At 34.4% G+C, this 15,867-nt stretch overlaps 1 protein-coding gene across 3 annotated transcripts; it reads left to right on the forward strand.

The window, feature by feature from the left end:
* Nucleotides 1–483: 483 nt before the first annotated feature.
* LOC128994839 (gem-associated protein 2) lies at nt 484–13,342 on the forward strand. 3 transcript variants are annotated; one of them, XM_054419648.1, is made up of 7 exons: nt 484–628; nt 1,459–1,622; nt 2,297–2,390; nt 3,834–3,977; nt 9,794–9,910; nt 11,118–11,300; nt 13,182–13,342. In XM_054419648.1, the coding sequence occupies exons 2-7, from the start codon at nt 1,462–1,464 to the stop codon at nt 13,278–13,280; spliced, it is 798 nt and encodes a 265-aa protein (XP_054275623.1). In that variant the 5' UTR covers nt 484–628; nt 1,459–1,461; the 3' UTR covers nt 13,281–13,342. The 3 variants fall into 3 exon arrangements, with proteins under 3 accessions (XP_054275623.1, XP_054275624.1, XP_054275622.1); XM_054419649.1 differs by lacking the exon at nt 484–628 and adding an exon at nt 698–715; XM_054419647.1 differs by lacking the exon at nt 484–628 and adding an exon at nt 770–872.
* The last annotated feature ends 2,525 nt before the right edge of the window (nt 13,343–15,867 follow it).

Here is a 15,867-nt window from a genome sequence, read left to right on the forward strand (position 1 = left end):
ATCTCAGCATTAAATTATGTCACAACAAATGACAGATTTAGGACTCAAGTAACAGCTCTAACTCGCAATAATGCCCTGAGTTTAAAAAATCAAATTAAATTTCGGTCTTATTAGAATGGTTCGGTAAATCCTTTAATTTGCCAACTTCTTTCAGCCCTTACCAATTCCAGCGAAAGCCGAGTGTAGTATGCCGATGCAGCTTAGCTTTGAGGACTTGACTTTTCCAGCAAATGCCGAGTTATAAAGCTCGTCCTTCTACCTGATGCGGATTGCGGAATGCCAAAATATGACCCGTTCATAATACAAGAGTACGTACCGAAAAGAAAAAGGTGTAGTTTGTTTTTCTTCTGCTATTTATTGAACCAAGCGGCTGCGGCTGCATTGTTTTTGCTGAACAAAGCCGGCCAATTTTGGCAAGGCAAACTAGAAAAAAGATCATATTGGCATTGGCACTATTGGCAGTATTGGCACAAAGCTACTGCTACTACTTACTTCAAACAAACCAAAACCAAACCAATTTAACCAAACTTTACGTTTGTTTATTCTTACTGTTTGTGTATTTATGAGATTAAACAAACATTGTTGGATTACTTTGTCATAATTATTAATCAATATTTTTATTACAGGAGTAAGTTCAAGGTGTACCCGTGTAGGCCTAGGCCTACCTACCTTTTCTAATCATAAGCGAACTAACTCTTATAAACTAGATTTTTAGGTTAGGTTAACTCATTTAATCTTTACCTTGGATTAAGTAGGCCTACCTTGCGATGTTTAAATTTTGTAAAATGTTATTTAGTTTGTTTGTCAATATCATTAACTAAACTAACCTAACTTCAGCTTTTATGCTGCATCGCGCTGAAATAGAGTGGCAGGTGACCATCTTTTTGAATAGACCCATAAAAATAACAAAGAATTCATACTTAGGCCTATTACTTAGAGTGAAATATTTCAATTAATATTCATAATTAATAAAAAAATTAAAAATTAAAATGTTGTGATAATTTATATCTTAGGATCTCTGTGTAACTGTATCCCTTCATTGTATTAAACTTACAAAAAATAAATAACAGACCAATAACTAACTTACAGTAAGACCCCCTCTTAACCGACCCTAACGGGACTGGACCTTGGTTGGATAACTCAAAAGGTCAGTTAAAATAGGCAATTCCTAAATTCTTTAAAAACTAATAGGCGGATGATAATAATAAGTTTATAATGGGCGGATAATCCAATTATCGGTAAATGCGAGGTCGGGAGGGGGTCTACTGTAATTGGTAAACTTATGTTAACTTACGTTCAATTGTATCAATCTATAACCTGTATCTAATCTAATTGTATCTAACCTGGCGTTATTGGAACTCGGGAACCACACTCTAACTTACCACTCGACATAGACCAGCTCGCTCCCATAATCCGTCATGTTTAGAATCAGGCCTAATTCTTTTAATCTGGTCCTAGGAAATGTTTGAAGACCCTAGTGATTTATCTTCGGCAAGTAATGGCGCAATCAGTGAAGAAGAGGAATCATTTCAGCGCCCAGCTTTGTTCGTTCCAAGTATTGATGAAGATGAGGACCTTTCTCAACCTCCCATGGATGGATTTGAGTTCCTCAAGAGAGTTGTGTAAGAATTCAATGGTTTACATTTAGCCGAGTAATAAGTTAAGTATATACACTCTAGCCTATGTCCAATAGATCAGCATTATGCCAAAGAAGACAACTGACCTTTATGTAAGCTTAACTCAATAAAAAAGCCGCAAATTGGTCCTGACATTTGACAAAACCAAGAAGACAAGTGCTTATAACTAATTTGCTAGTAGCCTACATTAAGTTCACTAGCATGTTGAATAGAGAGATCATAACGTTTTTCGAACCCATATATCGAGTTGCTTCAGTCTGTTGAATCTTGTCTCGTTTTTGGTTGGATTGTTGTGTGGTGAATTTTTTAACAATCTGTATCATAGATGCAGCACTTAAGGATTAATATTGAATGTCTATAAGAATAACAAGTTATGTGTGTTGTAATGGCTGTAACTCTTCGGTTAAATCATCATAACAACTATTTAAAAAACTCAAATTCATATTTTAAAACCTCATTAAGGAGTTGTAAATTAGCTTTAATATTATCTTTAATATTTTAGACTACCTACCTAACTTACCTATTCACTTTTAGTACCGTATTAACTGTTGAGGAGAAAACACATGAAAATTTACTACCGTATGTATAATTCTACTTTTATGGAGTGTTCAAATCATAATGCTAATTCTAATTACGGTATGTTTTATTATACTATACAGAGCAGAGAGAAAAACAATAGATGATGTGGTGATTAAACCAGTGGATGCGGAGAAGATAAAAACACAGACCAAATTTGCAGATAACATTCTGCATGTAAGTTTCTACTTTAGTAAACATTTATCTTAAAACTTCCATTTTTGAAACCTTTTGTTATTTGAACAGAATGTGTATTATACAAATCTGTGAATGTGTGTGTGCATGTTAATTTTTTAATGTATATTTTAACTAGCTGTTACCCACGGGCTTCACCTTGAGTTACTTCATATTAATAAAACTAAATGGTTTATATTACCTGTCCGTCAGTGATCCTATTGTCATCATTGCCTAAGACAACAATAGGATCACTGACGGACAAGTAATATAAACCATTTAATTCAATAAATAAGTGATCCTGGGCCACTAAGCATAATTAATGAAACTATTTATTGGTTAAGTTAAGCTGAAATAAACAAAACAGAATACAGTAGGCCTAATACTTCACCCCTAAAATAATCACCCCTGATTTTGATAAGGTAATAAATTGAAAGAACAACATACAAATAAGTTTAAAGCTGAGGTATTTTTAACATTAGGTATATGGAAAGTTCCCTTTAGAAAGGAATTACGATCTTAAAGGGCAATTTATGAAATAATGGATAGTTTAGCGCAAGGGTTCTCATCATGACGAACAATTTAAGTTTATGGTTTATGGGGTTGTGACTTGTAGTTTTCTCAAAAGTTCATGGGTACTTTGGGATTTATATTTGGATCAGCCCAACACTAGGTATACAAATTGAGATTATAAATGCAAATATTTAATTTAGTTTTACTTCTGTGGACTCTTATGTTTCTAAATTAACTTTGACTGAGAAACAAATTTACATCTTTTTGTCTGGATGATTTTTTGTTTATGTGTGGTAAAGTTTATAGTCAGATAAAGTTATTTATCAACAATATTTTTAAAATTTAGCTTATTAAAATCATGGTTTTACATTTTTAAATCTGACTAAACCTAAAAAGGGCTTGTGTTGTACCCGAAACATCGGTTTGATTATTTTATTTTTAAGTACCGGTAGCCTATTAAGGCACATTATGAAGAAATTCAGTTCTAAGCACATTCCGCCAGGGGGGAGCCAGCTGCTCTAGTCATAGAACCTTAAATAGGAATTCCAGCCCCAAGGTTCCGGGTTCAAATACGGCAATTGACTAATATATTTTATCCAAGTGATGATGCCGTGACTCTCTAGGCTTAGCCTGATGTAATGTCAAAATGGTTCTGCAGTCTTAGGATAAGAAGGTAGGACATGAAAAATATACATCCCTCCACCATAAACAAACTAAAGATTTAAGGCCAAACAAGATTAAAATAAGTATTTAACAAAGTTCCAGTTGTCGTTAAGACTTCGACAATGTTCATGGTTGTTATACCAGAGACACCAGAATATAAATTATTATAATTATTATGATGATGTATGTATTTTATGATAAGAGAGATGTAAAGCTGTTCTGTGCAAATTATTGATGATGATTTCACTTTTATTTGAATTATATTGTCAGTTTTCAGAAGTGGAAAATAAATTCTGTCTGGATGAGAAAACTCAACGCAAAATAATATCCGATTTCTCCAAGTTGCGGAAGAAATGTGAGGCCATTCGAAATAGAATGTCGCATACTCATCTAGATAAACTCAGGAGATCTTTGGTATGTGAATAGTGTTTTTTATAATCATTCATATTAATCAATAGCTGCCTGAAACGACCAATAGCCACAATATGTGGCTAAACTGTAGCCTCGAAGGGGTTAAATCAAAGTTTAAAGACCTTGCGAGGCTACATGATCCGTCAACACTTAAAAACACACTCTTTTGGCTGCTGCCTAATTAACGTCACCGCAATGATGGTGTCCTATCATCAGTGGTTGATGTATATAATTTTAGGCATTGGGACTGTAGCCTTCCTGGAGATATATTGTATCTCATTTCTTTCACATCCTTCTTCTTCATAGAAAATGATGCATACAAAAAAATTTTTGTAAAAGACTTTGTCACTGATTGATTTTTATAATGAAAAGGTTAAAAAATATTCTCTTTAGAGAGAGGGGACGCGTTGCAGAAAGTCAACAGTCCCGGAAGGTCAAATAATTTATACCTGTGCCGCTAGGTCAAAAACTACAATGTTTGCAGTGTCTGTAGATCAAAAATCCCAGTAAGTCAAATAGTACAGTCCGAGCTAAAAACGTGGTCTAGGTTAAAGCAATTGACTTATTGGGAATTTGACCTAATGCAACAGCAGTTTTAATATAACGAAATAAGATAAAATATAAGTTCAGTTTCGCTGAGTCAACAGTGCCGGAAGGTCAAAAGTATAATCTGTTAAAAACAACGATAGTCCTCTCGACGCATGACTTCAATAATTTCGCGTTTTGGTGTACTTAAAGTTGTGCTAAAATTTTGAAAATTGGCACAGAGCTTCTTGGTTAGTCCTACTCGATGACTATTTTGTTGGAACTTTAAACTATTTACCGATCTAATTAATAAAAATTGATATGTATGGTGAAATAGTTTTAAATCGTGATTTCTAACATGAAAAAGTTAGCATGCGAGATTTTTTTTTGTTTTTGGGTTAGAGAGGTTTTGTCTGTGGCAAATTTGTAGCCAAAAGTGTGATGCGTAAAATATATGTTTTTGAATTTTTTACAATCAGTGGTTCAATAGATAACTTGGGTTGAAGAGAACGGCAAATTTAGCATTTCGCAACGCATGGAAAGAACTACATCGTACGATGCGACTGCTGAGTGGACTTATAATTTACAGTTCTAAGAACAAAAAAAGATGAATATACAGATCACCAGTACATTCATATTATTTATAAAACATCTTTCTGTATTACCAGCTTACATTTTTCACTTATAAGAATACATCATAAACAGGGTGTTAAAAATAAGCGGGGAGATACTTCACCTAGTAATTCCTCGGGTCAAAATAAACAGAAAATCAAGGTTAACATTTTTTCCGAAATCGTTTCGTTAACCAGATATCCACCATTTTGAATTTTTTACATACAGATATTTATCTTTGCACTTTTCCAACCGATGTTTATGAAACTTGGTATGTATGTTAAGGTAGGAGAGACCCATGTTATAAAAAAAGATTCATCTCGATTCACCCTAAAATTTCAAAATTTAACACTTAACTACAATATAATATACTTTACTACACCACAATATTTACGTATCACCATAAATCTTTAACACAATAAAACGTTAACATTTTTAAAATCCAAAGTAAATCAATATAATCTTTCTTTTTTGAAAAATATATTAAAAAAAAGGCGATGGTAAAATAACGACAGGCGAGTTTCGATCTGGGTGTTTCAGGTTTGAATCTAGGAGGATTTAACATTAATTAGGTAACATTAATGTTTAATCCTCCTAGGTTTGAACTGATTGAGAGGAATACATGAAACCGAAGGGGGGAGGTAGCAACAAGTGCACTAGTATTTACTAGTGTCCAATTACAATTTCATGGATTTAACCAAAACCTTTTCTATTTCACTTATTTTCAGCTGTTAAATTTCAAATGATACGTTTTAGCGACATCATTAACGTTATTATCATCATCATCGTTTGAGTTTGGGTTTGCGGCAATGTATTTTTATGAATAAAACCTTTAATTTGATACCAAACTTGACCTCTGCTGCTATTAATTGACTGTATGCACTATTAATTAACAGCTGTTTCTAGGATTATGTCGGCCTTAGTCACAAACAGGACAACAAGATCGCTCCACTCATCCCACACTCATCTCCATTCATACTTGGCTTAAAATGCATACATTTGTATGGTCGCCATTTCAAAGCAACATGGCTACATTATCAATGACAAACGTGGAAAACCTTATACGAGTGTGAGTAAATCCGAAAACAGTGTAAGTCCGAAAACAACTCTAAAAAACAATAAGCAATAAATTGCAAGAACCGTTGCTTATATCATTGGGTAAACTTATACACGTATGTACTGACGTGTATACTCAATGCTTATATCGAACGAATGTACATCGTGAGAATTTCCATTAGTTGTTCCATTTAGTTGTGTGTCCATTAGTATAATAGTTTAGTTGACTCTTTTAAAGTCAGCGGAAATTGTGACTGTTATTACCCTTGAAATGATGTTTGTGTAGTACTTTGCAATCCTACCAATGTTTTTAGAATCATACGATTACAATTTTCTGGTTAGAATATGTCGCATAGAGTGGTGACTACTGTATCTTTTTGGTTTGCTTGTAAAACAGGATCAACAGAGATTTTCCATCGACTTAAACAATACGATACTCTCAAATTGTTCATTGCTATAACAAACTATCACACAGTTTGATGAATATTTGTGTGTAAACCGCACCTGTATTCTATCTATTTTACCTTTTATTTTTCCAAGACTTTATAGAAAATCACGCATCAGTGAAGAAAGGCTGTATCCCATGTGTTTTATAGGTAAAGAAGACAAGGGTGGTCCTAGACATATATTTTGGGGGGTCACCGGGGGCCTGGGGGGGTCCTGGGGTTCCCCCCGGGAAAAACATATAAATAAATAAATATAGGCTATACAGGGTGATCAACTCAAGGAGGCCACCATTGGGATATCGGAAACGGTAAGAATTAGAGAAAACTTAAAATGGAGGACATTCCTTTATTTTTTGTGGCAGTTAAAAATATGATTTTAGTTTTTGAAATTCAGCCACCATTTTCCAAAATGGCGGGCAAATTTGAAATTTCTTATGGAACACCCTATATTTTATCATGTTTTCGGATAGAATAGGCAATTTAAAACTTTTTTAGCCTTGACATTTTTTCGATAAACCCACTCGTTTAGGAGTTACAGCCTATGGAAAAATGACTTCCGGTGTACATTTTACATCATGTAGCTCCTAAACAAGTAAGTTTATAGCAAAAATGCGAAGAGTAAAAAAGTCTTACAATTGCATCCACATTCCAAAAAGACCATACAATTCATTAAAAATACGAATTATATTATTTAAAAAATGGCGGCAAACTTGAAAAGTGGAAAACTTTTTATTTTATAGTCTTTAAGGAATGTAGATGCAATTCTAAGACGAATTTACTTTTTGCAATTTAGCTCTAAACTTACTCGTTTAGGAGCTACATGATGTAAAATGTACACCGGAAGTCGTTTTTCCATATGCTGTACTCCTTAACGAGTGGGTTTATCGAAAAAATGTCCAGGCTAAAAAAGTTTTTAAATTGCATATTCTATCCGAAAACATGATAAAAAAACTAAAATTATATTTTTTACTGCCACAAAAAATAAAGGAATGTCCCCCATTTAAAGTTTTCTCTAATTCTTACCGTTTCCGATTTCCCAATGGTGGCCTCCTTGAGTTGATCACCCTGTATATATGAATTTGAACCCCATGATATATATGAATTTGATATTTTGTATGTGTTTTTGGCCTCTAGGGACCTCAAAACGAAAAATTAAATCGGTCCCGGCCCCCGGGTCCAGGTGTATAAGTACTACGGTAATTGGTAATAGCTTATTCCCTATATGGGAAATTCGCCAAAAACCTAATTGTTATGTAGAACAATATTACACTCAACCAGCTGTTAGTTAAAACAACTTATATGGGACTAAAACAAATCGATGATTACAAAGATTCCTTTAAACAATAATTTGAACATCCTACTATTTTACTATGCATATTTAATTAATCTGCCATCCTCATACCTAAATTGAATGTATCGATGGTCAGCATTACACATAGTATAAATAAGTCAACTCTAAATATGTCTTTAAATTTGTTTCCAAATGCTGAATTTGTGTCACAAATGCTGAATGTTTACAGCTGTTATGTTAAGCAAATTATATTGTACTAAAAGCTAGCTTAGAAGGTTAGCGTCGGCTGCTAGACTTTTTAAAAATTAAAACTTAATTTCTAAAAAAACTGGGACCCTATTTATAATTATGGCTTTGACATTCCCTAGTTCTCAAAATGATCTTTCTTTCAACACAAAAATAATGAAAATCCGTCGACTGGTTGATTCAGAATGTGAAAAACCCCCATTTACGTTATATGATAGTTTGGACAGGTTTCAACCCTTCCGAGGCGTAATACATTTACACAGTTTATATGTAGACTACATTAGAGCTCATAAAATAGTTCTACAATTAAATGGATCTCCTTTTACAAAAGTATAATAATAACCAGAAATTTTCAGATCGTCCTTGCGGGTATTTTATGCCACAAATTTTGACGAAAGGCTATACCTATTTACAGTGTTGACGAAACAGTTGGCAAGAAGCATTAATAGATAACCTATATACCAAATATGATAATTTTAGCTCTATTCTAATTATGACAAAACACGAAGTAACTAAAAGCGAGTTTTGTTTGTGTAGTAAGCGTTGCAGGAGGTCTACTTTACACTGAATCGACGTTCACTTTTATTGCTTTTGATCTTCCGGCACTGTTGACTCAGCGAAACTGAACTTGTATTTTACCGTATTTCGTTATATTAAAACTGCTGTTGCATTAGGTCAAATTCCCAATAAGTCAATTGCTTTAACATAGACCACGTTTTTAGTTCGGACTGTATTATTTGACCTACTGGGACTTTTGATCTACAGACACTGCAAACATTGTAGTTTTTGACCTAGCGGCACAGGTATAAATTATTTGATCTTCCGGGACTGTTGACTTCCAGCAACATTCCCGAGAGAGGCAGTGCCGGATTTACGCGATTTTGCCACGGCTGGGTGTGCCAATGAGGATGTGATGGATTCCCGAGGGGGGTGTTTACGATTTCGGTAAGGCCGCGGTTGACAATGATGATGTACTCATGATCGCAGTCCACGGTAGATGTTTTAACACGACTTTGCCGCAATCACGAGTGTCGATGATGATGATGATGTCCCCGTGATTGCGGCCAGCGGGTGATGTTCACGATTTTACTGTGGTCGCAGGTGACGGTGATGATGTCCTTATAAGGTCACAGCTCACGGGATATGATTACGATTTTGCCGTGGTCGCAAGTGTCGAGGATGTAGCCCTTTGTTGCAGCCCGCGGGGGATGTTCATGATTTTGCCGCGCTCACGGATACCTATGATGGGTTTGACTTGATTTAGGAGAGATGTCTACGATTTCATCCACGATCGTGGGTGTCAATGATGATGTCCCCTTGATGCATAGGAGATATTCACGATTACTTCCGCGATCGCAAGGAATTTCCACCACAGGGGGAAGGCCACTCAAGTAATTTGGCCTAGGGCCGCAAGTACCCTAAATCCGGCACTGGAGAGAGGAATCCTGGATTGACTTTTAATGTTTTAAATATTGTTTTGTTTTAAATCAAGCCCTGTCTATAACCATTGTTGTTGCACATTTAAATTTCAATGATGCTGCTGTTTTTCTTAATAAGTCAGTTTTACTATCTGGCCTTAACTGTGATTTTTTACTGAAAACATAGTTGTGCAAATTTAACAGTGAAAATCTGTTTATTTTCAGCCCAAAATAAGTAAAGAAGATGACTGGCTTGTACTTTTGTCAAATCACCCCATCAATTTGGCAAAGGCAATAGATTCAACCAGCTCGAATGTGGAACTCTGTATAGCTATAGCATGGGTTTGTTGAAACTTAGTTAGGCTAAACCTATTTGTTTAACCTTAGACGTTACAAAGGATGTTAAATGTTCATCATTGATTCAATTGAAAAATAATTTGAAACTTGTGAGTTGGTATTAATGTTCCTTAAAAACATGTGTTGTTTATTATTGAATAATCACAAATTATTCTCTTTCTACTCATAACATGGGCTTTTGTTAAGGTAATAAACTAATTTCTTTCATCCAACTTTTATTGTTTTTTTTTTTTTTTTTTTGGGCTGCAGATTATATTATTAGAATGGATTTAAGAGTGAACTAGTGTACATGTTGCTCGAAATCGAGCAATTGCGAAGAAGTACAGGAGTTATTTATAAACAAATAACTTGTTTAAAAACTAATAACACTAACAGTCATAATTTCCGATGATGACGGGAAAAGGTAAGCTTACAATTTAAGTCAACGTAAAAAGGCTGTCAGCTTTTATAAAGTACCGTACCTAAGCTATTTAGCAAATTTTTAAATAATAAGGTGTAGGCTACTTTAAACTCGACAGGACAGAGTTAGGCAAAAACTGGCAGAACTCTGAAATGGTGTTATTTACTTTACCCAGAAAATCAGGTTTGAAAAATCATTAAAAACTGCAAAGTGCCGAAAATGCCTGGCCCACTCCTCTACTAAACTAAATATAATAATTTAACCTAACCTAACTTAACCTAACATAACCTACCCAACCTAACTGGACCTTCGTTTAACAAAAAATCTGTAATTTTCCTCATTCTAACCTAAGCATGGGTTAGGTAATGTTAGGTTAGATTATAATTACTTTGGTGGAGGAGAGGGTTACCAAACTAAATATAATATAATCTAACCCAACCTAACCCAGCCTAACCCCACCTAACCCATGCTTAAGTTAGAAAAATGCCGAAAATTACGGTTTATTGTTAAACCAAGTCTAGGTTAGGTTTGGTTAAGTTAGGTTAGGTTAGGTTAGATAATACTGTATTTGGGAAAAGTGTCATAAGTAATTTTTAGCACTTTTTGGCGATTTTCAAATGCGATTATCAGGGTGAAAAATGGTTTTGCCCCAAAAGTGCCAAATGTTAAAAGTGTTCAAAATAGGCCAAATAATGGGAAAACACCGTCCTAAAGTAAACAAATACCTTATAGTCAATGTACTTCCTTAAACTCTTTGTGAAATCAGGAATTTTCAAAGACTTCTTTTTCCAGGCCAAGATTAGTTCAGTAATGATTCACATTAGAGATTTTATATCTGACGGAAAGTTGGACATTCCGCTGGCTTGTCGGTGGATCCACATACTCCTAGCTTGTGCAAGCCAACCACTAAATCCAGACTTGCACTCTGTACTGCGAGAAATAACCAGGATTTTGATATCTCTTAGATCCAAGCTGGTATGTGTTTTTCACACCTATAATTAAAAATTACTAGTAAGGAGTGAGGGATGTTTGGGATGAATATTAATTTTGACAGAGCCTGTGAAGTACTGTGATTACACTCAAGATGGCGGTTTATCTTTATCACAGCATTTTAGTAGGCCTAGAGCTGACACTTAATGAATCCATTTATTATTTTCCTTTATTTGTACCTTGTGGGATGATACAAATTTAAAACGTTAATAATTCATCTTATGGCCATTAGTGTTTCTAAACTGAATCTCAAATCCTACAACCAATTTGAGAGTGATTCTGGGATTTTTGAGATCCCAAATTTCAACAAGAACAAATTGGAGTTTAATTAATTTCAATGTTTTTTTTCAAATCGTGTTTATTTTTTTTAGGGGGAGGGGTGATGTTTAACACGTTCACTGCGCTACGAGATCCCAAGGTCTCGTATCGTACCTAGCCCGTAGTGCGGGACCCATAATTTGGCTTCTTTCCAAAAATTACGACATCGATATTTCGGCGTACAGTTATCGTAAAGAAATGAAACTTGTACATGTATAATGCATTTTTCTTGATGTATCAACTAGTAACTATGAAATGAACGAGATAAATAGATCTCGTAACGCACTGAAGTAATAAACTTTTACTTTATTACGATACGAGACCCCTGGGTCTCGTATCAAAAATAGTTGTTCCAAGCACTACATGAGGCTAATGGGGTGATTAGTAACCATGGTACTTTGTTGAATGCTTGGATGAAAGAAGGAAACCAAAGAAATAATTCAAGAACAAAGAGAAAGAATAATGGCGTTTTTTTACTGATATTAGCACTAACGGATGCGTAATAAAGGTCACTGGTAAATGACCTAAAATATCACGATTGTGCAATGTTGTATTTTGATGTAAACAAGCAAATCATTTACATTAATTCGAATATTTCTCCTGGTACCTACTAATTCATACAAAAATCAATGCTAAATAATCGTCAAACCGGACAAGAAATTTCCGATAAACAACTTTGTATCATAAGTTTTTGTTTTGCGATTGGGATCCCTTTCCCAGCCCTTTAGGGAAGTGGTGCAAGTCTAAATATAGCTTCAAGGTTGCACCCATCCCTTCCCCCCGCCCACTCGACTCACTGTTGGCACGCACTCATTTCGAGGTCATAGCCCAACCCCAAAAGTATAACGAAATAAATACAGTAATTTGTAAACATATTTCATTTGTATTTTATTTAGCCTGAAATCAGCCATAAGGAAACGCATTAATATAAAAAAGTGATAAAAGAAAGATAAAATATATTTTTTATAACGGTTACGATTATAAGGAATTCGTAAATAAACAGGTAACATATATTTTTCTTAATTTGTTATTGTAGGAAAAGAATAAATACAAATAAATAATGAACTATTACAGCTGTGCGGTACGAGATCTCGGGGTCTCGTACAATGACGTCATATTTACTTCCTGGGCTGGCTGAAGATTGTCAACATTGTACTGGTTCAGATAAACAAACACTCAGCGCTCTCTTGCCTTTCTTTACGAGGTTATGATGCGCAAAAGATTACTGCGCAACGTAATCTCGGGGTCTCGTATCGCACCTTGGTAATCATAGCGGACGAGACCTATAGATCTCGTAACGCACCATTGGAATAATGGTGGAAAATATGCAACGCAGTGAACGTGTTAAATTCTTGCAGTCACATATTGCGATATCAATATATCAGGATCATAAGTTTTTGGTTTCGGTTTAGAGATTTGAAATTTTTGGTTTTTACCATCACTAATGGACAGTTTAAGTAGCTGTATGAAAAAAGCTACATGTTAAGTGTAGGTGCAAAAAAAACTTCAAAGATAGTGAACAATTTGTTAAGTTTTTTTTTTTTTTAGGAACGGGAGGATTTTGAGGACCTGCCACCAATCTTCTTGATCATCTGTGTGATTGGACGATACTTTGGTCAGCAGGATCTTGCCGATCCCATAGACTGACCGCTCACGTTACCTCATCTTTGTTCATAGTGTTAACTTTTTGTATTAAAGTATTTATGCTGGAAAAATGTATTGTTAAATAAAATCCTTTATGCTCATTATAGAAAGGGGTGCCCCTCTCTAAAATACTTTTGGCTATTGGAATATGGATGGAACTAAACATTCTATTCCTTCGTTGAAGTCGTCACTAGTTTTAAAAACAAAATGGTCATAGTTGATTGAGCCCCAGCAGAGTGTGCTGATGCTAATTACTGATTTCTGCCGAGGCCAACTTTTTTACTGATAGTACACTTATTGTGAGCTATAGCATGTTTTATGTCACATAAACTCATCAGTAACAAAAACTAAGGAAATAGAATTTTAGACTGTAACATATTCGGAGAGTGGCTCATTCAGCTATGTTGTTTTTTATAAGAAATTGGTAACAGCTGGCCCGTACAAATGGGATGTCCACTTCAGTCAATGTTAGTACACAATAGTCCTTGTAGCAGAACTCATTACTGTGCACCTCAGTGCTGTCTGGGTTATCGACATGGCTTATTTCATCCAGAGTAAGGTAGTTGTTTTTGCTGTTGTGTCGTTTTTTGAACAGAGTAAATAATTTGAGCTGATGATGCTGTAGAAGAAACTCAAGCGTAAGTTGTTCACTTAGTTAATGGGGACATGTTAATTTACAGCAATCCTCATCTATTGCTGAGTGAAGACAATTAAGAATAATTCCTAATATGTGGCCAGACCATTGATCAATTTATTGTCAGATTATTGAGATTTGTAGTTCTATTCAGTAAATTTTAATGGATAGTTTGAGAATGGAAAAGTTCCTACCAGGTATAATCCTGGTACTTTGAAGATAAATAGCAAACCTTCAAACTGAGCGAATTTCCATTTGCCTTATTGGATTTTCAAATAAATTATTTAAATAACCCAAGTGAAGACTTATCAAGTATTTAGGTTTGCCGCTACAGAGAGGGTATTAAAGTGTGTTTTTTTAGTAAAATATTAATAGCTTAGTATGAAATAAATAAAATGACCAAGTATGATTCTATAAGAATAACAAGGGAATTTTTAATTTAACATTTTTTATCAAAACCGGACCCAAAACACATATATCTACTCGAAACTATAACTCAAAAATTGTGATAAAAACAATACTTTCTTCATATACTTATGGTATAGGGGGAGAAAGTAAAATGTATTTATTTCGTACTATATTATGAACATTTAACTATAAAAAGACTTTATTCCCTACCTGTAGTCGCAAACCTAAGTACTCGTTAAACTAATGTTATTTAAATAGGGAATAAATATGTCATTTTTAAGGAGATATTTTAGTGAAAATTGCAGATTAAGCGTATTATATTGCTAAGATTTTAACATTTTGACACTAAATAAACTAACAATTGTCGTTTAAAGACAATTGAAATTTTCACAGAATTTCAACATCGCTTATGTTTGCACAGCTGAACACTGTACAATTGTAACAAAAGTCTGGCATAAAGGTGTTATTTGCAAAGTATTGAAGCTCACAGATTCTACTGCTTTTTGTTATCATGCAGATTGTGTTGTTCTTAATTGTTACAATATTGGTTTCTGTGAGTGGCTTGATAAAGGTTGAGTTAAATCCTTTGTTGAATGAGATTGTTGATAATGCAGTACGAACACTGGCAAAAGGAGTGGACAAAGTGAGTGTGGACAATAATTTAGATGACAGTCGTGATCAACAGGCTTACGTATGTGTGGAAGGAATTTCTCTCAAGGGCCTAAGTAGGTTCCAGTATAAATTAAATGACGAAGAAGCGCATATACAAGATGGTAAAGTAATCGTAAATGTTAGTTTATTTTTCCACGCTCTCTATCTTGAAATTAACAAGGCAGTCTTGAATACAAATAGTTTTCTCTATCACAATACGGGAATTCACAATCAATTAGAGCAGAGATTGGCCACCGAATCTTACCACATGATAATTTCGTACAGTGAGCAAAGCGATCATTCCCAACTTAAAGATTGTGTCATAAAACTAAAAGGTTCTGAATGGCCAAGACTAAGTCCTAACAATGTCATGCATAAAAATGATCAAACTGGCTATTTGGGATTTTACCTTAGCCAGATGGTTACCAACAAAGGTCAATTCTTATATCCAGTATTTTCCGATAATGTTCGGGAATCTTTAAAATCTGCATTGACGTCTAACAAAGATTGTGCTGTTCAAGAAATCTTAAATGAACCTGTCAAAGGGAAAGCCATATCAGGGGACTACGATATCTACTGTGAATCAAACACTTTTGCAGAAATTGAAAGTAAGAGACGTTCAAAAAGCTGGAAAAGTTTGTTAAGTAAGTTTGGTATCGGTAAAGGGTAAAAGATTAATGCATAGCTAGAATTTAAAAGTAAATTTCATCTGTTGCCAGAAAATATTTAATATTACTCTGATGCCTAACAACTTACGAAAAACTTGTTAATGTTCAATGTGGCAATAAATAAAAAGAAAACCAAAGGTAATTTTTTTCCTGAGTTAATCATAAAATTGAATAACATGAGGAAATTAGCAGTTTTAATACTTTTAAACTGCCAAATAAAAAAAAAATT

This window comes from Macrosteles quadrilineatus, unplaced genomic scaffold, assembly GCF_028750875.1.
Source record: "Macrosteles quadrilineatus isolate MER2022 unplaced genomic scaffold, UCM_ALF_1.0 Scaffold_5__1_contigs__length_97177068, whole genome shotgun sequence".
NCBI lineage: Eukaryota > Metazoa > Arthropoda > Insecta > Hemiptera > Cicadellidae > Macrosteles > Macrosteles quadrilineatus.

Bases quoted from the DNA above. Each gene is read 5' to 3' on its own strand.
- LOC128994839 (XM_054419647.1), top strand. From the start codon at position 843: ATGCTGCATCGCGCTGAAATAGAGTGGCAG. The intron at 873-1,458 runs GTGACCATCTTT...ATCTGGTCCTAG, and splicing joins GCGCTGAAATAGAGTGGCAG to GAAATGTTTGAAGACCCTAG. The intron at 9,911-11,117 runs GTTTGTTGAAAC...TTCTTTTTCCAG, and splicing joins TCTGTATAGCTATAGCATGG to GCCAAGATTAGTTCAGTAAT.